General features: G+C 41.7%; 1 protein-coding gene across 1 annotated transcript in view; it reads left to right on the forward strand.

The window, feature by feature from the left end:
- The window catches only part of osbpl6 (oxysterol binding protein-like 6), a gene marked incomplete at its 3' end in the record, with an annotated part of 253483 nt that overhangs the window by 186869 nt on the left and 40511 nt on the right, over positions 1–26103 (forward strand). The window contains exons 12-14 of the mRNA XM_084314748.1: positions 22511–22636; positions 24658–24745; positions 25828–26081. Coding sequence (XP_084170874.1) covers positions 22511–22636; positions 24658–24745; positions 25828–26081 — 468 coding nt within the window. The remainder of the gene's footprint in view (positions 1–22510; positions 22637–24657; positions 24746–25827; positions 26082–26103) is intronic.

Here is a 26103-nt window from a genome sequence, read left to right on the forward strand (position 1 = left end):
TGTCATAGCTCCACCTACAGGCCTAATGGAGAACACCAGGAGAACACCAGGATGTGAATGGAGGGTGAATGTGAGGTATATCGTGTAAATAAGTTTTGATTGATCGCAAGACTACACTGTAAAAAATATATAATAAGTTACCAGAACTTAAAAATATTGAGTTCAGTTACTGTGCATTAAGGTTTTCAGTTTTCAATCCATAATAATCCAGAAAAATAAGTACACAACCACATTATTTCAACCTAATAAAACTATGTTTATTGTCATTGTTTTAAGAACACAAGTTGACTTGGTAATACTCACATTTTGAGTAAAGAATATGGCTTTTAACATGTGCAATGTTCAATGAAATAGAAAAATAAATAATAAAATTAGTTGATTAATCCCACTGGTCACAATGGTGACCGTAATAATGTTTTTGTTATAAGGCTCTGCAAATGTTACTGAATGATGTAGCAATGTACTTCCAGCTAAATTGAAATAATAAACAAATAAAGGGTCTCAATTAAATATGTGGTAGTAAAAAGAACCTGTGGGAGGATTTCAACAAGATAAATGCGACAACAGTGCAAAATATTTCACTATAATATTTCAAAGCAATTTTTTTTTTTTTTTTTTTTTTTTTTTTTTTTACTGCTGCCCCCTGTGCCTATGCAAATGCCCCCGCGTGCCTATGCAGGCACGTGTGCCTAAGGTTGCCTACCCCTGATCTAAATGGTAATCTACATGCACATTTTAGTTGATTTTATATTGAATCAATGTTAGGCATCAACGTTTATTCAACCATAATCTAAATGGTAATCTACTTGTAACTTGTAAAGTTAAGGAATCAATACTGATTAATGTACATTTTACATTAAAATATTGCTGCTGATATAGTTATACATCATAACATTACACATTTTTTCCTGCTGTTAAACACACACTATTGTTGGCAGACGGTGTATTAGCGGTTGTTCAAAATTCTTACATTACCATATTTCCAAAAATGTGTGAACAAAAATTACAACATGGATTTAATATAAACATTTATTTTTTTCTTTCAAGAGGGTCTCATATCATACTTCCACAGTTATCAATGACCAGTTAACCTTTTACACAAACATTAAATAACAGACCTTATAACAGACCTTTCATTAACAATACTATAGCCACTGCCAGAATAGTGACACACGTATCGCGTGTGGTGAGCACACGCATGCATGCACAACGAAGACAGAAGATTGCGTTGTCTCAATCATTTTAACTATAAATTTATGAGCTCAAAGTATGAGCTCACTGACTGAAATTTCCAACAAAAAGCATCAATTGTCAAATAATATTGATCACATTAACTAGACTAGATGTTTTGAGGAAATTAGAAAGGGAACAACCCTTGTGTCTGATCAGATTCTTATTTGTTTGATAACTTTGCAGTGATTATGTTTGTAGCCAATATATGTGGCATAATCTTTTAATTATCTTGGATTTTTTTTACTCTCTTTCATAAATTGTTTATTCAACTTCAGCCTGATCATAACCACCACATATTGTTTTTTTTCATATTTAACAACTCTTTTCAGAAAAGTGGGAGTATTTCATTACATTTTTTTTTTTAATTGTTATGATCAGGGCTGAAGTTGATTAAGATATTTATGGAAAAGAAAGTGGGAAATTATTTCAACATATAATCTTTTTATGGAGTTTTTCAATTTAGTCCCCTAATAAGAGTATAATACTTTAGTTTTCAGACACAAGGGTTAAATAACAATGGCAGAGGATTTGGATTTAAACACAGTGGAGCTCAGATGATCTGTCCGGAAAAGTATGTTTCCATAACTCTCTCCCATATAACTCTCTCCCATACCCTTAACACCAACCGCTGAAGTGCCCTTGAGCAAGGCACTAAACCCCCAACTGCTCCAGTGGAGTTGCTCAGTGGCCAACAGTGTCAGACTGTGGTTATACTGGGCAGCTCCCAGGTGTGAATGGAACTGTGTGAATGTGAAGCAGGGCGTAGCTGAAAAAGAGCATCCGTGCTCAGCGAACCTACCCTGGGTAAATAAAGGTTAAAATAAAAAATAAAAAAATAAGTCATTCAAGTAGATGCTGTCCATGGAAGAACAGTGTCCATGACGGTAAGCCTTGTACTGTATGAACCAGGGAAACAGTGTGTGCTGGGGTACCCTAAGTTTGACTCTGGTTTGCTTGACTTAAGTTTGGGTCACTTCGGTTCCTTGAGATGCCTCCCTCCTGGTCTGGCGCATAACGAAGCCACTTCTTGACAGTTTCGCTGTAGTCGTGGTCGGTCAGCTTGGGGTCAAACTGTCTAGCAGCAGCTGATAGACACAATATTAAAAAAGTGAGGAAGAGAGGTGAGATGATGTACGATGATAAGAGCACCCCTCACTTCACACGAGTGTGATTTCTTTTAATCACTCAATCACTCACTCTGTAGGTCTACAGTAACAAGCTACAGTCAGCATCCAGTTAGACTGGAGAGGAAAGAGAAGCAATCGCCTAGCCTGACACCATCTAGGCAATACAATGTGTATCCATGCACCTCTAAAGCTCACCAATTATGTTGTCCATTTCTTATAGGTTGCACTTTCATCACTTTATTCCAACATAACACTTTTTAAACGTTTTTGCAACAGCATAATTATATTCTGAATCACCAGCAGACAGTCATGCCTCACTACCTAAACTTAACCTATGAAGTAGTTTGCAGGGGAGGAAACTCACCAAACATGCAGGCTTGTAGTGTTGTGTGCTTGAATGGCTTCTTGCTTTCTGAACAACGCTTGTCTTTCTTTCCAGCCCAGTTGAACCCACTGGCCAGGGTGTTGGTCATAGCAGTTTTCAACATCAGTCTGATCAGGTTCTCTGAATAGGTGCCTCCTACCAAAGCCAGGCGAGAAATCTAAATCAGAGAAGAAAATGAAGGCCCTGCGTTAGAAACAGCATAACATTTATTTTATGAACACAGTGTTTAGAGGGTCTATCACAATGTGTTGAGGGTCTATCACAGTGTTTGTCGGGTCTATCACAGTGTTTAGAGGGTCTGTGACAGTGTTTAGAGGGTCTGTCACAGTGTTTAGAGGGTCTATCAGTGTTTAGAGGGTCTATCACAGTGTTTAGAGGGTCTATCACAGTGTTTAGAGGGTCTATCAGTGTTTAGAGGGTCTGTCACAGTGTTTAGAGGGTGTGATAGTTTAGAGGGTCTGTCACAGTGTTTAGAGGGTCTGTCACCGTGTTTAGAGGGTCTATCAGTGTTTAGAGGGTGTGATAGACCCTCTAAACACTGTAATAGACCCTCTAAACACTGTGATAAACCCTACAAACACTGTGATAGACCCTACAAACACTGTGATAGACCCTCTAAACACTGTGATAGACCCTCTAAACACTGTGATAGACCCTCTAAACACTGTGATAGATCTATCACAGTGTTTGTCGGGTCTATCACAGTGTTTGTCGGGTCTATCACAGTGTTTGTCGGGTCTATCACAGTGTTTAGAGCAGGGGTGGGCAATTATTTTTCCCAGGGGGCCGAATGAGCAACTGAAAATATGTTGGAGGGCCGGGCCAAAATTCCAAACTCAATTATGCATAATATACATTTTATTTCTATATAAAAAGCAGTAAATGGCATTGTTTTGACCCCTGGTAAGAGTGTATGTTATTATTTGGCAATTAAAAGGTGAGGTTAGCTTTCAAAAATATAATTTATTCAAATAGAATTTATTTCCAAAATGATAAACAAAATGTGAAGCATTAATAACAAAGGGCATTTTGAGTTTCATATACTATTGAAACAAGGATTTTCTTAGCTTTCTAAAGACATCACATCATCTTATAGCAAAAATAAACAAGACATGTCACTGGAAAAGTGTCCCAGTTTGTAGCCTTTTTTACTTTACATGCCTATATTAAACATTTAATGTTTTCAGAACCGTGCAAAAAAAAGGAAAAAAAAAAAGATCAAGTGTCCCATTTCACTTGTTATATTTCCACATTTTAGTGTTCTTCAGTTATTTATTTTTTTTATTCAGTGTGAGAAATCCAGTCTCTGTTGAGCTTTAACAAGTCCATCAAAGTCAGGTTGCATGTCTGAGGTGGAGATGCGAAGCACAGCTGCCAGATGTTCATCAGTGAGAGAGGATCTGTACCTGGGCCCTGTTTCTTGTACGTGGTTCAACTAAGTCGATCAAGATGTCATTATCCAGCTTCAGTTAACCCGATGTTTGAAGCCGGGATTTTCCTGTTTCAAGAAGGTGGATTCAGTCTCGTTAACTCAAGCCAGACTTGATTCTCAGGATCAGTGCGCGCGCCCGCCTCAGCTGAGAAGACAGCAGGTGTCGATCGCAGAAATCCTGATTCTCTAGCGGCATTGATTGATTAATTGATTTAAAACTTTATTAACATATTGCAGTACGGCTCAATCGCCTCGCCGACAAGTTAAATGCGTTATCTATAGGCTAATTTTAAGTCCCTCATTACCTCAATCAATCAGATTATATTTCTTTAAACTTGCCTGCTGGATTGAATAATCAAATGAGATCTTGCTAGCGAAAATAATTAGTTAACTGTTATACAGAATTACGATACGGCTCTCTTACCCATTGATTGATGTATAGTCAATCTTTAACTTATCTCCAATGTGGTCTAACGGGTTGTTCTTTTGACTTTCACACAGACGACCGGGGTTCAAGACCCTAGTCGTCTCCTTCTTTTTGCAATATAGGAATAATTCAATTTGGTGCACGTTGAGAGCTATATAAAGAATGACATCCTCAATGCATGTAGATTTATAATATTTTAACTTAAAACCAGGCTACTTTGGCGTATAATCATTAATATTATATTCAAAAAAATCATATTGGAAAGACCGGGTTTTGAACCCCGGTCGCTGGGATGGCAGGCTTGAGCACTACCGCTGTACCACTGTGCCAGATGGGATAAATTCATTGTTTATACATTAATGAACGAGAGACCCGTGTTTAGAATATCCTTTGTTATGAATGAAGTTTATCTCTTTATCCTCATTCATTAATGTGACATCAACGGCTCATTCAATTTCTCAAATCCGTCAAACAGCGCATCTCATCAGACATCTTAATCCCAGTTACAATTAAAATAACCACATAATGTGTACATCGCACGAGCGAGCGCCACCGTCGCCACGGTATATATAACGTGCATTATTTAGGACAAAGTGAATTTAGTATCAGCATTTTGGGTCTATTTTACATTTCAAAAGCCCCCTCTGGAAGAATGGAGCACAAGAACGTAATTCAGAATGGTATAATGCAGATCGTAGACTGTGGGAATAGTTTCAGGAAACGGGCCGTCACTTCTTTGCGGGGGCGTGGCGATGGTTCAGGCTAAGTTGAACTTGAACTCTGCTTTCGACCAGGCTCAAACTTTTGGATATGTTGTCATGGTGATTTGGAAAATCCACGTACATGAAACCGGAAAGTCCGGCTAACCCAGTTATCCAGTTAAAGTTATCCGGCTAACTCAGTTATCCAGGTACAAGAAACAGGGCCCTGGACTTGGTAAACGTCATGACTGAGAATGTCTGTTCACATGTAGGTGGATCCAAAGAGAACCAACATCTTCTGAGCATGTCTCCTCATGTTTGGAAAGTTCTCCTCCTTGAGAGCAGAGTAGAACTCTAGCAGTGATGCTGACTTAAAGTGCTCTTTCAGTAGTGAATCAGACTGCAGGTCAATGAGTTCAAGCTGAACAACTATCAAAGGGAGAGGAAACCAGCTGCATTTCATCCTCAACCTTTTTGAAATCTTGAAAACGCCTTGAAAATTCATCATGCAGTGCTCCCAACATGGATGAGTACCTGTGCCGGTGATCAGCTGATGGTTTGACTTCTTTCAGGGTTTTCATGTGTTTGAGATTGTTGCTGCCTAGTTGCCTTGAAATTAATTGCAACTTTGTCATGAAGGCTTTCACATGGCTATGCATTTCATGAGCAAAAATGCCCTTGCTCTGCAGTTGTGTGTTCAGTAGGGATGGGTACCGTTCACATTTGAACCGATACGGTACCGGTACCTGTGAATCGATACCGGTACCCAACGGTACCTTTTTTCTGTACTTTAGTCTCTAAAAATGTAATCTACCTACTTCAGTTGTGGAAAAAAAATCCAAACTTCAAATAACCACACTTTCGACCGTTTTCGGCTTGCCCCGACTGCTTTGTTGTTGAATCAAGTCAAATCCCAGGTAAGTGTATATTGTGCGTGTGAACGTTGACATGAAAAGGAAAAAGTAAAAAAAAAATAAAAAATTAAAAAAATTAAATAAAAAAAAAAAGATTTAATTTTTTTTTAATTTTTTTTTATTATCATGTAATCTTTCGCGGGCCGGTCAGAATCATCCCGCGGGCCGTATCCTGCCCGCGGGCCGTACAATGCCCAGGTCTGGTTTAGAGGGTCTATCACAGTGTTTAGAGGGTCTATCAGTGTTTAGAGGGTCTATCACAGTGTTTAGAGCAGTGATTCCCAACCTGGGGTCCGCGGACCCCTGGGGGTCCGCCAGGGGGCGCAGGGGGTCCGCCAGACCACAGATGATTTGATTTTTTTTTTTTTTTTTTTTTTTTAACTTTTTTTAACTTTTTTTTTTATCATCAGAAGCATGAATAGTCTCTCCACTACAATAAAAAAATAAAGATAAATAAATAAACATCTAGACATGATTTTTGAATGTTAACAGTAGGCTACTGGGTAGCCGCTAAAACGCGAATCAGTTGACTGTATCACTTTCTGTAGCTAGCCTAGCACGCTAGTTAACTTTCTCGGCTCGTCTGCAGTCAGCCGCCAGAGGCGAAAATGACCCTCTAAACACTGTGATAGACCCTCTAAACACTGTGACAGACCCTCTAAATACTGTGACAGACCCTCTAAACACTGTTGTAACTGAGGGGTACAATTCCCTGACTGTATTAATAAGTATGGTATCATTAAACCACTACTGTCTTATGTACATTACTACTGGCCATACAGTACACAGGTATATGATGAGAACACCTCCACAATGACACGGTTCCACACAAAACTGGGTTTAAGAATATTTATTAGCAGCAATGATAGTACATAATATACTTTACTTAGGTTGCGCTTATAAGGCAAAGGAATGTGCGTAAGCAAATCAATAACGTATGTCCATTCTCGTATTACGCAGGAGATAATGAATACCACCTGTATCTTAGGAATTATATCTATGGTACACTGATAAGGCAGCGGGAGATACTGGTAGGGTTCCCACCGGTTGTAAGCCAGCAGGGGGAGGAAATGTTCGAATGCAAAGTCTGGATCAACGGGGACTCAATAAGGTCCTGCTATGGGAGGCGGTATATTACTCCCTTGATCGACAGACGAAAAGCAGCAGCTGTAATCCAGTATGCGTGCAGCATAGGTGAAAGCCGGCCAGCCTCTCCAAGAGACGGGCTCGAGTGATGTTCCTCACGGGTAAATCCCACACAGTAGTGGGGTGTAGACGATTCTCCTCCGCTCCAATAGCCACAGGACCAAAGCAATAATAATAGTAATCCAGCCGGAAAAGGGCTCTGCATTCACCGGTGTAGATTCTCCGGTGTGCAGTACTTCACATTAACTATGTCGAACTTGACGTTATTCCACTAAGCTCTGACACTTTACTATCCTATTCGCACGTGGTTATAAGTGCTCTATTTAGATGCACGGTTGCTCGCTTCACTTGGTCGTTGACTCGTGATGAAGGCTTTACGTTTGAGGGTAACGCGTTTCTAGGTTAACTCGTTCGAGAGTAACTTGACTTTAGGCTAAGTGCTGCTGTCTCAATGCTCTATTTGGGGCCAAACGGGCCCTACTTCACCGCACGTTGTATCGTGGGTGAGGCTTCACTTGGGTAACTCGAACTAAGACTAAGTGCTTCTGTATTCACCTGCGCCGTATTTATACGTTAGGTGAACAAACTAGTACCAGCTTTATTCCTGTCTCATATCCTTGCGCAGAGCCGTTCATGTCCAGGCAAGTCTGTGGCGGTGACTTTGAACTAGACCTTAGGGGTATGGCTGTGGCGCCGAGTGGATCTCTTCCAATAGGAGAACGAAATATTATGGTCTGTACTGGGTTAAAGGGATATTCCGTGTATATGTACAAAGAATACACAAGGGATATCAAACGATATATATCAATCAATAAATATATATATTCGGTTTAATCTGATCCTTCGTAACAACTATGATAGACCCTCTAAACACTGTGATAGACCCTCTAAACACTGTGACAGACCCTCTAAACACTGTGACAGACCCTCTAAACACTGTGACAGACCCTCTAAACACTGATAGACCCTCTAAACACTGTGATAGACCCTCTAAACACTGACAGACCCTCTAAACACTGTGATAGACCCTCTAAACACTGTGATAGATCTATCACAGTGCTATCACAGTGTTTAGACGGTCTATCACAGTGTTTAGAGGGTCTGTCACAGTGTTTAGAGGGTCTATCAGTGTTTAGAGGGTCTATCACAGTGTTTGTAGGGTCTATCACAGTGTTTGTAGGGTCTATCACAGTGTTTAGAGGGTCTGTCACAGTGTTTAGAGGGTCTGTCACACCCTCTAAACCAGGGGTGGGCAATTATTTTTCCCAGGGGGCCGAATGAGCAACTGAAAATATGTTGGGGGGCCGGGCCAAAATTCCAAACTCAATTATGCATAATATACATTTAATTTCTATATAAAAAGCAGTAAATGGCATTGTTTTGACCCCTGGTAAGAGTGTATGTTATTATTTGGCAATTAAAAGGTGAGGTTAGCTTTCAAAAATATCATTTATTCAAATAGAATTTATTTCCAAAATGATAAACAAAATGTGAAACATTAATAACAACGGGCATTTTGAGTTTCATATACTATTGAAACAAGGATTTTCTTAGCTTTCTAAAGACATCACATCATCTTATAGCAAAAATAAACAAGACATGTCACTGAACTGTGTAAAGAAAAGTGTCCCAGTTTTGTAGCATTTTTTACTTTACATGCCTATATTATACATTTAATGTTTTCAGAACTGTGCAAAAAAAAGAAAAAAAAATATCAAGTGTCCCATTTCACTTGTTATATTTCCACATTTTAGTGTTCTTCAGTTCTTTTTTTTTCATTCAGTGTGAGAAATCCAGTCTCTGTTGAGCTTTAACAAGTCCATCAAAGTCAGGTTACATGTCTGAGGTGGAGATGTGAAGCACAGCTGCCAGGGCCCTATTCCCCGTACCTGGTTCAACTAAGTCGATCAAGAGTCCCATTATCCAGATTCAGTTAACCCGATGTTTGAAGCCGGGATTTTCCTGTTCCTGGAACGCTGATTCAGTCTCGTTAACTCGAGCCAGACTTGAGACTCTGGATAAGTGCGCGCGGCCGCTTCAGTTGAAAAGACAGCAGGTGTAGATCGCAGAAATCCTGATCTTCTAACGGCATTGATTGATTGATTGTTTTACAGATTGCAGGCGGCTCAATAGCCTTGCCGACAAGTTAAATGCATAATCTATAGGCTAATTTTAAATCCCTCATTACCCCAATCAATCAGATTATATTTCTTTAAACGTTCCTGCTGGCAGTAGGTTTATGCATTGAATAATCAAATGAGATCTTGCTAGCGAAAATAATTAGTTAAACTGTTATGAATAAGGATACGGCTCTCTTACCCATTGATTGATGTATGGTGGATCTTTTACTTATCTCCCCTGTGGTGTAACGGTTTCTGCTTTTGACTTTCACACAGACGGCCCGGGTTCGAATCCCACTTCTCCTAGTCCTTTCCTTCTTTTTGCAATGTAGGAATCATTCAATTTGGTGCACGTTGAGAGCTATATAAAGAATGACATCCTCAATGCATGTAGATTTATAATATTTTAACTTAAAACTAGGCTACTTTAGCGTATAATCATTAATATTATATTCCAAAAGAATTATATTGGAAAAGCGGGGTTTCGAACACCGGTCGCCCGGTTGCCAGGATTCAGCACTAGCCGCTGCGCCACTGTACCAGATAGGATATACTCATTGTTTATGCATTAATGGACGAGAGACCCGTGTTTAGAATATTTTTCTTACCAAAAAATGAAGTTTTATCTCTTTATTCGCAAATGCATTAATGTGACGTCAACGGCTCATTCAATTTCTCAAATCCGTCAAACAGCGCATCTCATCAGACATTTTAATCCCAGTTACAATATCACACAAAAACCACAATCCACGCAGAGACACTTCAATTTTATGCTTGAATGAAACACAATCCCGGGCGCTCCGTTAAGCAAATCTACAGCGGAGGAGAATATATGAAACTAATCAGAGCCAAACGGCCGATAGGTTTCATTCATTAAAAATATCCCAGCGGGATTCACATTTGCAATGCGCCGTTATTAAAATAACCACATGCAGCGTGTATCGCGACTCCGAGCGCCGTATTTGACGTGCATTATTCTATTTAGGACAAAGTATATCTATAGGCTCAATATGATTTATTATCAGCATTTAGTTCTATTATTATACATTTCAAAAGCCCCCTCTAGGAAAACGAAGCACAGAAACGTAATTCAGAATGGTATAAATGGGATCTCTAGACTGTGAGAATCATTTCAGGAAACGAGCTGTCACTCCTTTGCGGGGGCGTGGCCATGCTTCATCCGGCTAACTTGAACTTAACCCTGCTCTCGACCAGGCTCAAACTTTTTGATCTGTTGTCATGGTGATTTAGACAATCCAGCTTCGGGGAATGGGAAAGTCCGGCTTAAGTCAGACTTGACCGAAAGTTATCCGGCTAACTCAGTTATCCAGGTACGGGGAACGGGGCCCAGATGTTCATCAGTGAGAGAGGATCTGTACCTGGACTTGGTAAACGTCATGACTGAGAATGTCTGTTCACATAATGTAGGTGGATCCAAAGAGAACCAACATCTTCTGTGCATGTCTCCTAAGCGTATATTGTGCGTGTGAACGTTGACATGAAAAGAAAAAAGTAAAAAAAAAAAAAAAAAAATATTAAAAGAAATATATTTTTATTTTTTTTTATTATTATTTTTTTATTATCATGTAATCTTTCGCGGGCCGGTCAGAATCATCCCGCAGGCCGGATACGTACAATGCCCAGGTCTGCTCTAAACACTGTTAGACCCTCTAAACACTGTGATAGACCCAACAAACACTGTGATAGACCCTCTAAACACTGTGATAGACCCGACAAACACTGTGATAGACCCTCTAAACACTGTGATAGACCCGACAAACACTGTGATAGACCCTGTAAACACTGTGATAGATCTATCACAGTGTTTAGACGGTCTATCACAGTGTTTAGAGGGTCTATCACAGTGTTTAGAGGGTCTATCAGTGTTTAAAGGGTCTATCACAGTGTTTAGAGGGTCTATCACAGTGTTTGTAGGGTCTATCACAGTGTTTAGAGGGTCTATCAGTGTTTAGAGCAGTGGTTCCCAACCTTTTTCCCCCCAGGGACCCCCAAACATCTCTGCTGAAATTCGCGGACCCCTTCCTAATAAGATACCATAAAATACTTTTTTTTTTTCATTTTAATAACAAACTGCTTATACACAGGCATATGCATCACAATTAGACCCACTATGCTTCTTTGACTTGTGCCTTCAATCAACAAATCTCATCTTGCACCATATGCATTTCAAAATGTTTGGCCAATATTCAAATCCTGTATTCATCCTCTCAAATCAGTCCCTAATGGTGAACGGTTTGCATTTATGGAACAAATCAATGCAACAAATTAAACTAAATATGAGACAGGAAATTCCAATCAGTAGCAGAGAGAATATGTCCTAGCTGGGTTTAATACCTTTTTTTTGTCATTTTAATAACAAACTGCTTATACACAGGCATATGCATCATAATTAGACCCACTATGCTTCTTTGACTTGTGCCTTCAATCAACAAATCTAATCTTGCACCATATGTATTTCAAAATTTTGGCCAATATTCAAATCCTGTATTCATCCTCTCAAATCAGGCCCTAATGGTGAACGGTTTGCATTTATGTTGAATGAAGTAAGAATCCACTGCAGTAAAAATATCCTCACCTCGAGTGGTGGTAGTAAGGTTGACTGACATGAGAATGTCCTGCTTCAGATCCTCATTTTCGATATATTGCACATAAACGATGAGCACAGCCTCGTCTGCGACAGTTGTAGTTTCATCAAGTTGTATGGCAAATGGACCCTTTCTAAGCTTTTCTGACAGCTGCTGCTCGCAATCACTTGACATCTTATCAATTCGGTCTTTCACTACATTGTTCGAGAGTGGTACTGATTTTAGTTTATCCGCCACCTGTGGGCCGCACAGTTTCTAAACCATTTTGATGCAGGCTGGTTTGATGAGCTGCTCGCCAATATTGTGCGGTTTCTTTGCTTTTGCAATTAAAAGCGAACACTCAAAGGAGGCTTCGGTAGCCTTCTGTAAATCACTGCCACCCCTGCTCCACGCTACTCTAACATCAACAGGCTTGTTCGCCTTGAGAGACTGTTCTTTCCTCCGAAAAAAGTCTGGATCCTTCCCAACGGTTTCTGGGTGCTTAGACGCCTGATGTCTCTTCAGCTTGCTGGGCTTCAGGCTCGAGTTTGCCAACTTTTCTCCACAAATCACACACTCAGGTCGTTTGTCTGGTCCCTCAGTGAAGCCCATGGTGATGTAATTTTCGCGATTGCTGTAGGTCCTAACTTTTTTTGCAGATGAGCTGCCGTCATCTCCTTTTCGTTTGTCACACATTTTCGCCTCTGGCGACTGACTGCAGACGAGCCGAGAAAGTTAACTAGCGTGCTAGGCTAGCTACAGAAAGTGATACAGTCAACTGATTCGCGTTTTAGCGGCTACCCGGAAGCCTACTGTTAACGTTCAAAAATCATGTCTAGATGTTTATTTATTTATCTTTATTTTTTATTGTAGTGGAGAGACTATTCATAAAAATATGCTAATTAAATATTTCTCTGAAAAAAAAAAAAAAAAAAAAAAAGACCTCAAATCATCTGTGGTCTGGCGGACCCCCAGGGGGTCCGCGGACCCCAGGTTGGGAATCACTGGTTTAGAGGGTCTATCACAGTGTTTGTAGGGTCTATCGTAGTGTTTGTCGGGTCTATCACAGTGGTTAGAGGGTCTATCACAGTGTTTAGATGGTCTATCAGTGTTTAGAGGGTCTATCACAGTGTTTAGAGGATCTATCTGATACACCCTCTAAACACTGTGATAGACCCTCTAAACACTGTGATAGACCCTACAAACACTGTGATAGACCCTCTAAACCAGGGGTGGCCAACCCGCGGCTCGCGAGCCGCATGCGGCTCTTTGCCCGTCAATGTGCGGCTCTTCCATCCACAAAAAAAAATTAAAAAAAAAAAAAAAAAAAAAAAAAAAAAATTTACTTTTTTTTTTTTTTTTACTTTTTTTTTTTTTTATGTCACTCATTCCATAAGGACGTAGAATAAACATTTACAATTTTTTTTTAAATGGTCCATTTGCATGTTCTTGGTATCTGAATCTAGGGACATATATGGATCAGTGTCAGAAATAGTGTGTCTGTTACTAGGCTTGAGTAAATTGTAATGAACCAAAGGAGAATATCAATTCTATTTAAAAAAAAAAAAGAATCTTTGACTGTAAATAACACCATGCTAAAATTGACCAGACCTGAAAAATCTAAGCAAATGAATAAAGGGAAGATGATTAAACAGAAGGTTTTGTAGATACAGTACTGAATTCTGCCATCTTTTTTATAATGTAAATTTCTCCACCATTTTTCATCATATTGCAACACCGTTTTTTGCAAGACGTTCACAGAAAGGTAGAGAAACTAACTGCGTTCTGTTTTATGGCAATAACGTTCAGGTTTGTGGGAGATAATCCCAAAAAATAAGAGAAATTAAAAAGTAAATCCAGAAGTCAGATGATTGACAGGGGCTGCATGGTGTGAGCTGGGTAGGGTAGTTTTTCGAAATTTGAAAGCCCTGAGTCTCTTCCTTCAAAAGACTACACTCACTTTTGGCTGTGCCACTTCCTCCTGTCAATATGCGCCGGTTTCCGACTCAATGCCCTGAGATTTCTATAATCTTATATTTCACTAATAACAGTTAAAATAATTGGTAAACAAACATAATGCTGAAAATATACACTTTTACTGTATATCTCGGGCTTAAGAGGTTAACCCTGTGAGGCCCAAATTAAAAAGAAATTAGCAACTTCAGAGGCCAGAGGGTGGGACATATAAACACATTTACTATCAAATAGCATTGTGAGGCTGAACAACAGGACCAATTGACTATACATGTGCTTAAAGGGGAACTATCTTATAAATGGCTTTTTTCAGTGTTTACCATTGTTTCTTAGCTATGTGGACTTATATTAATAGGATATATGTCTCTAATTCTCATATTGGCGAATTCTTCCAATTCTCCTCTCACAATATTCACCCTCACTGAACTGAGTCATCTGAAAATGTGCATATCTGTGATGTCAGAGATTTCTCAGCTGCATAATAATGTGGCAGTTGATGTGGCAGTTGGCACCAGGCCACACAGTGGTTGGAGCCCAGCCTCAAAACGGCTTAAGATCTTGAGGTAGAAAAATGCGGTTTTTAGTACTTGATTAGAAATACAAAACAATGCATTTTTTTTGAAAAAAACCTAGGTGTTCCATAGACTCACAGGAATTGTGTAAAAGTGCCCAAATAGTGAAAGAAATAGTAAAATAGTTCCCCTTTAACATTTTTTAAATAAACATTATTTTTTTAAATGGCTAAAAGTGATTTTGTAATTTTGCAACCGTGGGTCTCACAGGGTACTTTTAACCCTGTGAGGCCCAAATAAAAAAGACATTAGCAACTTCAGAGGCCACAGGGTGAGAACTATAAACACATGAAGGGTGCCGTGACTGAAAAAAAAGTTGAGAAACGCTGGTATATGGTGTGGCTCTTTGTGGTACCACAGTCATTTTTTTGTGGCTCTTAGTCTCTGACTGGTTGGCCACCCCTGCTCTAAACACTGATAGCTCTCTAAACACTGTGATAGACCATCTAAACACTGTACTATATTATATATATATATAAATGTGCGAATTGGCTATAATAAGGTCATTTATAAGCATCATATTATATAATAATATTTCAAATTGCATTGGTCCGGATGGGAGAATTCAGTACTGTATCTACAGAACCTTCGGTTTAATCATCTTCCCTTTATTAATTTCCTTCGATTTTTTTACACATGATCTCAAGGGGGGACTGAACGAGATCAGTGGCAGTTTTTAATGTTTGGTCATTATTAGCATGGTGTTATTCACTGTCAAAGATGCAAAGAAAAATCATAATTCATATTCTCCTTTGTTTCATCACAATTTAAGCAAGCCTAGTAATAGACACAATATTTCTGACACTGTGAATACATTCCCTGAGGTTCATAGATGTCCCTAGATACCAATAATATGGGCCTTTCGATTTTGATTACAGTATTATATTGTGAAATAATAATTAAATGTGAAATATTGCTATGTTATTGTGAGATTACAAAATCTGATGTGATATTACAGAGGATTTTGATTACAGTATTCTATTGTGAAATAATAATTAAATTATGTGAAATCAAAGGATACTGTATGAATGTCACTGTAATATGACACTCATAACAGAATTAGTTATCAATAACCTACCTGTATAAAGGTTAAAAGTTGTTGCAAATATTTGTTTCCCCTCATAAATATACCACTATATACATTAATTTCTTATATTAGTTTTAAAATGACCATTTAACAGTTTAACAGTGCTCTGAAAATGCTCTGAGAACATGCGGTCACCATTCACTGTTTTAAGCACGAACACATAAGGGAGGGAGGGAGAGAGACAGGCCCTGTATGCCTGCACCCTGCCATGTTGTAGGTTTACCACGACTTTTTAGCAAGCAAGCATAATGGTAGCAGCAATGCTAAGCTAACTGATTGTGCCAGTGTATCCTGTTAAAGAATACAGCATAAGCCACATTTTGAAACGTTACTGACGTTAGCCTACATAAAATGTATAACAGTATATGCAACAGGTGGATATCACTAAACACCAAAATCAAGAAACATGCATTATAGCTAACTGCTAACGTTACTAGCTAAATTGGCTTCAGCTAGCAGGCATGCATAACGGTTAATATAATATTCTCTACCATGTAAAAACGAACACGGCACTACTCCGCTGGCGTTTGCAATCGAAAGCATACATACAACATAATCGACATTATTGCCATGCAGTACTCACCAGCCTTAACGATGCAGAGAGACATGAGGTAGCTGCCAGGAAGCTGCCGCACAGGTGCATTCTGGGAGGCGGGGCACAAGTGCAGTGCAGTCTGGGTGATGAGACAATGACGACAAACAGCATACGTTGAACAGCATACGTTGATTCAACATTTATTAGATCTTGGCATTTCAATCATTAAAATTCAACCACAAAACAATATTGATTCAATGACATGTTTTCTGTCAGGCCCCCCTTTGGCGGACCAAAATATTTTGGGCCCCCGCCCCCTCCCCTCGCCCCAACAAAATAGTCATGAAATGGGCCATGTTTAAATTTATTGAAATAACACCAATATCGTGACCTTTCAAATTGGCCCTATATTTTGTTTTCAGAGCTGTCATGGATGAAAAGCCAGCTTCACACAGATACTGTATGTGGTGCTGAATGGTATCAACACCTTAACTGCTGCATCATGAGATACTTGGTGGGCCATGAGATGAGATACTTGGTACTCAGCACCACACTCTGAGGGCGCGTTCACACCTACCCTGTTTGGTCCACTTTAAGTGGACCATGGTCCCTTTAGATCAATAGTCCGTTTGGTTTGTACAGGTCTGAACGCAAACCGAACTATAATGAGGACCAAACAACCGAACCATGGTCCTCTTGAAAAGTTGGGACTCGGTTCGTTTCAAAGTGGACCATGGTTCGTTTGCTGTTGGTGTGAACACAAAACGAACTTTATATAGTATCTAATCTAGAGCAAATGAGTGACAGGTGCCTAGTGGCGGCGGTCGCGCAACCCAACTTGACAGCGCCAAGTGACAGCTTGCGCGCGACCCAACTCAAATGAATGACAGGCGCGCGTGTAACGGGGAAGCCCGTGGGTATGTCCACAGTCACGGAAACAGGTGTGTTGACGAGTGACTGTGGCAGTGCGGGCTGGTAAATTAAACTCACTTCCCCATAACAGGGTTAACAGACGCATAGGTACGGTAGTTAGGAGTGAATTCACTTCTTAGTGCAGCGGCCTGTGTCGTCGCCCGCGGACACGGGAGCCCCCTGTTCGACTCCCCCTCGGGACATTCTCATTTAACATCAAACACAACGCAGACCCAGTATGATCCGTCACACGCAGACAGTCTCTCTCTTCCTCTCTCTCTCTCTCTCTCTCTCTCTCTCTCTGCCTCTTTCTTCCTCTCTCTGTCTCTCTAGACTGGCGCCGTGCGCGGACAGTCTCTCTCTCTCTCTCTCTCTCTCTATCTCTCTCTATCTTTCTCTCTCTATCTCTCTATATCTCTACTCTCTAGTCGACTTGCGCCACGCTCGTAATGACAGTATCTCTCTGCTTTATCACAAGAGACGCTGTCGGCAACTGTTTGTGAGTGCTAGTCCAATAGATGAACGACTTGGCGACAGCATGTCCTTTGTTTACAAATTAGATCCGCACCAAACAGGGTAGTGTGAACGCAGACCAAAATCAAACAATGTATCATTTTCACATTTGGTCCACCAGAAAGTCCGGACTATCCACTGATAGTCCGGACTATCCCTGGACTTTCAGGTGTGAACACACCCTGAAACTAGCTCTCTAGGTGGTATCAGATGAGATTTCAAAGAGTTCTTCCAAGAGTTTGGATGGAGATGTGTCAGGAAGCTTTTATAAATCTCAAGCCCCCCCTGTCATGCCTCTGCGCCCCCCCTGGGGGGCGCGCCCCCCACTTTGAGAAACACTGGGTTAATGGTTGATCCACCATCAATCGTCGACCTTAACCAAAAATCAAGCATTTTGACCATAACTCAACATTGAATTAACATCTTTTGCTTGTGTGATTTTCCCCGTATTTGCTTCAACACGCTGAAACCAATGAACCTAGCAGTGGAGGCAGGTCTTCCAGCCGTGGGAGTCGATACTGCAGATACTGGTCTCTCTTTTGGTATTAGCTACTGGTCTCTCTCTTGGTATTAGATACTGGTCTCTCTCTCTTGGTATTAGATACTGGTCGCTCTTTTGGTATTAGATACTGGTCTCTCTTTTGGTATTAGATACTGGTCTCTCTTTTGGTATTAGATAATGGTATCTCTTTTGGTGTGAGATACTGGTCTCTCTTTTGGTGTTAGATACTGGTCTCTCTTTTGGTATTAGATACCGGTATCTCTTTTGGTATTAGATACTGGTCTCTCTTTTGGTATTAGATACCGGTCTCTCTCTTGGTATTAGATACTGGTCTCTCTCTTGGTATTATATACTGGTCTCTCTCTTGGTATTAGATACTGGTCTCTCTTTTGGTGTTAGATACTGGTTTCTCTTTTGATATTAGATACTGGTCTCTCTTTTGGTATTATATACCGGTCTCCATTTTGGTATTATATACTGGTCTCCCTTTTGGTATTAGATACCGGTCTCTCTTTTGGTATTAGATACCGGTCTCTCTTTTGGTATTAGATACTGGTCTCTCTTTTGGTATTATATACTGGTCTCTCTTTTCATATTATATACTGGTATCTTGTTTGGTATTAGATACCGGTATCTCTTTTGATATTAGATACCGGTCTCTCTTTTGGTATTATATACTGGTCTCTCTCTCTTGGTATTAGATACCGGTCTCTCTTTTGGTATTAGATACTGGTCTCTCTTTTGGTATTATATACTGGTCTCTCCTTTGGTATTATATACTGGTCTCTCTTTTGGTATTAGATACCGGTCTCTCTTTTGGTGTTAGATACATGTCTCCCTTTTGGTATTAGATACTGGTCTCTCTTTTGGTATTAGATACCGGTCTCTCTTTTGGTATTTGATACAGGTCTCCCTTTTGGTATTAGATACTGGTATCTCTTTTGGTATTAGATACCGGTCTCTCTTTTGGTATTAGATACTGGTCTCCCTTTTGGTATTAGATACTGGTCTCTCTTTTGGTATTAGATACTGGTCTCCCTTTTGGTATTAGATACTGGTCTCCATTTTTATATTAGATACCGGTCTCTCTTTTGGTATTAGATACTGGTCTCTTTTGATACTAGATACTGGTCTCTCTTGATACTAGATACTGGTCTCTCTTGATACTAGATACTGGTCTCTTTTGATACTAATCAAATCAAATCAAATCAAATTTATTTATAAGGCCCGACAACACACGTTAATGTCCCCATGGGCCGTACAGGTCTTCTTTAAACAAGTCAAGAAGAAAACATAACAATAAGTCAAGAACAGAACAAGAACACCATAAGGTCCAAAAAAGTTAAGATAAATGCAAATAAATGAAAGAATGCAACCACTCCCAGACATACCCCACGCGAAGGTAAGGAAAAACTCACTAAAACCTAACAATAGGGAAAAATGCTCCACAGGCAGTGTGGAGGAGAGAAACCTTAGAAGGGCCATTCAAGGGGGGATCTCCCTTCTTAGATGTCGGTGATAGTAGTGTTGCAGACTAACAGTTGGTAAGCATACTAGATACTGGTCTCTCTTGATACTAGATACTGGTCTCTTTTGATACTAGATACTGGTCTCTTTTGATACTAGATACTGGTCTCTTTTGATACTAGATACTGGTCTCTCTTGATACTAAGTAGATACTGGTCTCCCTTGATACTAGATACTGGTCTCCCTTTTGGTATTAGATACTGGTCTCTCTTGATACTAGATACTGGTCTCTTTTGATACTAGATACTGGTCTCTCTTGATACTAGTCTCTCTCTTGATACTAGATACTGGTGCAGGGTGGGTCAGCTCACATTACTTACCGACAGACAAACCCATTCGACACTTTTCACGTTTCATTTAGCTTTTCCTCTCGTCCCCCGTGGCTCCCGGCCCACCAGGGCTGTGGATCTAAAAGCACTGCATTGTCTCTTAGCTTACTGCACGCTTTTTGTCAATCGGCATTATCGACTCCCGTCTCCAAAAGACCGATGGCGTTTCCATTACATCTTGGCAGGTGAGCTTAGAGAGGATCATTACATTATGCCGACCCCGCCGTGACCCCGGCATCGAGGTTAATGGGATCCGCTTCAAGGCCCTCGACCTGGCATATCACGCGGCGGAGGGAACGGCTCCCGTTTACCTCCGGTCAATGGTCTCTAACTACACACCCTCAAGACCCCTACGCTCTGCATCTTCTAACTATACACACCCTCAAGACCCCTACACTATCTTCTAACTACATACCCTCAAGACCCCTACGCTCTGCATCTTCTAATTATACACACCCTCAAGACCCCTACGCTCTGCATCTTCTAACTATACACACCCTCAAGACCCCTACACTATCTTCTAACTACACACCCTCAAAACCCCTACGCTCTGCATCTTCTAACTATACACACCCTCAAGACCCCTACACTATCTTCTAACTACACACCCTCAAGACCCTTACGCTCTGCATCTTCTAACTATACACACCCTCAAGACCCCTACACTATCTTCTAACTACACACCCTCAAGACCCCTACGCTCTGCATCTTCTAACTATACACACCCTCAAGACCCCTACACTATCTTCTAACTACACACCCTCAAGACCCCTACGCTCTGCATCTTCTAACTATACACACCCTCAAGACCCCTACGCTCTGCATCTTCTAACTATACACACCCTCAAGACCCCTACACTATCTTCTAACTACACACCCTCAAGACCCCTACGCTCTGCATCTTCTAACTATACACACCCTCAAGACCCCTACACTATCTTCTAACTACACACCCTCAAGACCCCTATGCTCTGCATCTTCTAACTATACACACCCTCAAGACCCCTACACTATTTTCTAACTACACACCCTCAAGACCCCTATGCTCTGCATCTTCTAACTATACACACCCTCAAGACCCCTACGCTCTGCATCTTCTAACTATACACACCCTCAAGACCCCTACACTATCTTCTAACTACACACCCTCAAGACCCCTACGCTCTGCATCTTCTAACTATACACACCCTCAAGACCCCTACACTATCTTCTAACTACACACCCTCAAGACCCCTATGCTCTGCATCTTCTAACTATACACACCCTCAAGACCCCTACACTATTTTCTAACTACACACCCTCAAGACCCCTATGCTCTGCATCTTCTAACTATACACACCCTCAAGACCCCTACACTATCTTCTAACTACACACCCTCAAGACCCCTACGCTCTGCATCTTCTAACTATACACACCCTCAAGACCCCTACACTATCTTCTAACTACACACCCTCAAGACCCCTACACTATCTTCTAACTATACACACCCTCAAGACCCCTACACTATCTTCTAACTACACACCCTCAAGACCCATACGCTCTGCATCCTCTGGCCGCCTCAGACCTACTCCTATCCAAGCTCCGGGAGGGTCATCAAAGAGAAGTCGCCTATTCTTGCCCCACAATGGTGGAATGAACTACCCACCCCAGTTAGGACAGCCGAAACCCGTCCAATATTTCGCCGTCGACTAAAGACGCACTTCTTCAACCATTATCTGAATTAAAAATATCTAACCCTAACTAACCTTACTGTCATGCACTTGTCCTAATAAACTAACCTACACTGTAGCACTCAACACCTTGATGAACATTGTTACTCAGCTGATAGAGTTGTACCCTTCCTGATGACTTGTCGTACAGAACTTGTAAGTCGATTTGGATAAAAGCATCAGCTAAATGACTAAATGTAAATGTACTGTACCCATTCTGCAATCTGTTAATAAAGTTTTCAATCAATCAATCAAACAGACTAAATGTACCAGCATTTGTCCTGGTGGTTTGTTTTCCCCGCAGTAGATCAGTGGTTCTCAACCCGGGGGTCCCGAGGGGGGGGGGGGGGGGGGGGGGGGTGGGGGGTTGCAATGATGGGGATGTTGATTCATACTGTATCCATGCACTAAAGAGGATGTTCATTCCTACGGTATCCATGCACTAAAGAGGATGTTCATTCCTACGGTATCCATGCACTAAAGAGGATGTTCATTCCTACGGTATCCATGCACTAAAGAGGATGTTCATTCCTACAGTATCCATGCTCTAAAGAGGATGTTCATTCATACTGTCTCCATGCACTAAAGAGGATGTTGATTCATACTGTATCCCCTTTCCAAGCCTCTTGTTACAGTTAAGTTATAATGTGTTCTGTCTGTGTGCGTGTGTGTGTCTGTGTCTGTGCGTGTGCGTGTGCGTGTGCGTGTGTGTGTGTGTGTGTGTGTGTGTGTGTGTGTGTGTGTGTGTGTGTGTGTGTGTGTGTGTGTGTGTGTGTGCAGGAACAGATGGGGATACCCCTGACTCAACAAGCCTCTAATGAGAGCAGACTCTCCATGTCGGAGTCGGTCTCCGAGTTCTTTGATGCCCAGGAAGTGCTTCTGTCTGCCAGCTCGTCTGAGAACGAGGTAAGAAGTGTGTGTGTGTGTGTGTGTGTGAGAGGGGCAGAGATAGAGGGGTGTGAGGGGCAGAGAGAGAGGGGTGTGAGGGGCAGAGAGAGAGGGGTGTGAGGGGCAGAGATAGAGGGGTGTGAGGGGCAGAGAGAGAGGGGTGTGAGGGGCAGAGAGAGAGGGGTGTGAGGGGCAGAGATAGCTCTGGAGCCCCCCCCCCCTCGTCTAATCTACCCCATGGGGTTAATCCCCTCCGTCCGGCTCCAGTCACTTCCTCTAGCGGTCCTCCTCTGACCGTCCCTCTTCTTGTCCCTCTTTCTGTTCATGATGGACGTTCCCGGTTCCATCACTCAAAACCAAAGCGTCCTCCCGTCTCGAGGGAAGAGAGCCTTCTTTTCTTTTTTTTTTTCTTTCCCCCCTTCTTTTTCCGTTTTTCTCCAATCCCAATGTTAGTCGTTATGCCAATTCCCAATCCCGTTCCTGGTCGTTGCGCACTCTACCCCCTACCCTCGGTCTGGGAGGGTGGAGACTATCACATGCTTCCTCCGACACATGTATAGCCAGCCCACCGCTTCTTTTCACCTGGCAGCGCGGACTCTCACTGAGAGAGTGTAACGTGTGGAAGGTCACACTACCTCTCTTAGATCCTTCCCTCGCTGTGCAGGCGCCCCGACCGAACTGTAGGAGTCGCTGTTTACAACGACCAGGACCCACCCTCACCGGCTTATCTCCCGCTGACTCTGCCAATCGAGTCAGTATGACGGCCGGCCAAGCCGGAGGCAACGCTGACAGCCGGATTCGATACCAGTGTCTCTCGCGTTGGTGACAAGCGATTAGTCCGCTGCGCCACCCAGCCGCCATAGAGAGCCTTCATGAAGAAATAGTCGGCTCCGACTCAAATACGGTTGTGGTCGTCATATCCGGCCAACAGGGGGGGGGGGGGGATTACTCACCGCGGAAATCCATCTACCCCGCCCTCAAGAGTCCTATCAGCAGCACTCAGGTGGCCGGCCTCATTCAGCACCAGTTTAGTTTAGTTTATTTATTTATTTAGCACATTATTTAAAAAAATAAAAACAGTGCTAGGAGGGAACGAAGCCCAAAGGGCTTGTACAAAGTTCCACTCCCATCCCATTGTCCATAAATATATATGAACGAAATACTGTATAATGTAAACATGTAAACATGGTCTATAAAATAAACTCAAAACAAGATCAAAGACATTATATATGTGCCGTATACACTATTATGTACTATATACTATTATATACTGCAGGTATACTATACTGTAATGTGTACTGTAATGTGTACTATGTGTGTGTACTGTAATGTGTACTATATGTATGTACTATGTATGTATGTAAATGAAAAAACAAAAAGAAAAGAAACTTAAGTCTTCAGGGGTATGGGGCCGACAAGCCTAGAGCTTCTCCATAGCCCTTTTCTGACAATTGGACAATGCTGCAATAGCAGCTGGTAAAACTTTGGCAATTTATGGAATGACCATTGTTACAGTATGTGTCCAAAGCCCGAAATAAAAAATAACTGAACTGAACTGACATAAGTCAGACACTATAGCGGAAAAAATGGAAGATTGACACGAGCCAATAACAAGAACTTTTTTTTATTTTTTTTAGTACAAGAAGGCAAATGAGAATAACCAGTATATAATGAACCAGCAGCACCCCCGGCCGGCCGGCCATGCGTCTGTAAACGGACGCTACTCCCGACAAGCTGTCGCAATGTGCCCCTCTCCTTGGCAGCGTCACTGTCCTCATTGTGCTGCTAGATAAAGTCAGAAAATGCTGCAGTGTCTCCTCTTCTGACTGCTGCAGAGAGGGGGGGTGGGGTGGGTTTAGTCAGCTCATGCTGCAGTTTACTAGCCACTGGCAACCTGTAGCAGTGTGTCAGTGGTCCCAGAGTTGATGACGTCATCAACTATTCGTGTTCTGTGGGAGAGCGTTTGTGTAAAATGTGTATGTGTGTGTACTGTCTCACACACCCCTCTTTCATCTTTTACCCCCCCCCTACACACACAGGCTTCAGACGATGAGTCATACGTCAGCGATGTCAGCGATAACATTTCAGAGGACAACGCCAGCGTGACCGATAACGTCTCCAGACAAAGTAGGTCCCCACCACCTCCTGACACAAACTTCCATTAGGCACAGAGACCCACCCACTAACTAACCAACCAACCAACCACAGACTTCCATTAGGCACAGAGCCCCACCCACTAACTAACCAACCAACCACAGACTTCCATTAGGCACAGAGCCCCACCCACTAACTAACCAACCAACCATGAACATTATAGCATTAGCTCCTGTATAACGACCTGCATGTCGATATGAACATTATAGCATTAGCTCCTGTATAACGGCCTGCATGTCGATATGAACATTATAGCATTAGCTCCTGTATAACGACCTGCATGTCGATATGAACATTATAGCATTAGCTCCTGTATAACGACCTGCATGTCAATATGAACATTATAGCATTAGCTCCTGTATAACGACCTGCATGTCAATATGAACATTATAGCATTAGCTCCTGTATAACGATCTGCATAACCATTAAATATGCGCACATTTGCATGTATCGCCAAGACTCGCATCACCAACATGGATAATGCCAAATTCAAAAACTTGGTTTCATTTTGTTGATACGTTCAAAACGAAACTTCTTATGGAGGGGATTGTGGCTATATCCTCTTATCAGCCCATACATCAGGAAATACTGTCTACTAAATGTGTGTTATTGACGTTTTATTGTCACTATAGTTTCATAGAAGACATGTTTAGGAAGCTAAATATAACAAAATCTCAATATTGTAAAAAAAAAATGAGCAAAATAGGCGATTTTGGGGGCACTGTCTAGCCTTAACCCCTTCACTGCCACACGACAGAAGGTTAACCCTTTACTATCAGACTACCGACATAGTAAAGGGTTAACCTTCTGTAGTGTGGCAGTGAAAGGGTTAACATGCTGTCGTGTGACAGTGAAAGGGTTAACATGCTGTGTATTGTCGCAGTGAAAGGGTTAACCGTTTGGTAGTGCGGTTAGTTTGGTAGTGAAAGGGTTCAAATTTAATGTGTGTGTGTGTGTGTGTGTGTGTGTGCATGTGTGTGTGTGTGTGCGTGTGTGTGTGTGTGTGTGTGTGCGTGTGTGCGTGTGACCCGTCGTCTCCCCCCCCCCCCTCCCAGTGGCCAACGGGAACTTGGCGGGCAGCGCCTTCCGTCACGGGCGGCGTACCCGTCTGTCGGCGCCCTCCCCCGACATCAGCAACATCAACCTGTGGAACATCCTGAGGAACAACATCGGCAAGGACCTGTCCAAGGTGTCCATGCCGGTGGAGCTCAACGAGCCGCTGAACACGCTGCAGCACATGTGTGAGGAGCTGGAGTACAGCGACCTGCTGGACAAGGCCGCCGTGACGGAGGACCCCTTCGAACGCATGGTACGGGAAAAACACAACAACA

This window comes from Notolepis coatsorum (genome assembly GCF_963971535.1).
Source record: "Notolepis coatsorum genome assembly, chromosome: 5".
Taxonomy (NCBI): Eukaryota; Metazoa; Chordata; class Actinopteri; order Aulopiformes; family Paralepididae; genus Notolepis; species Notolepis coatsorum.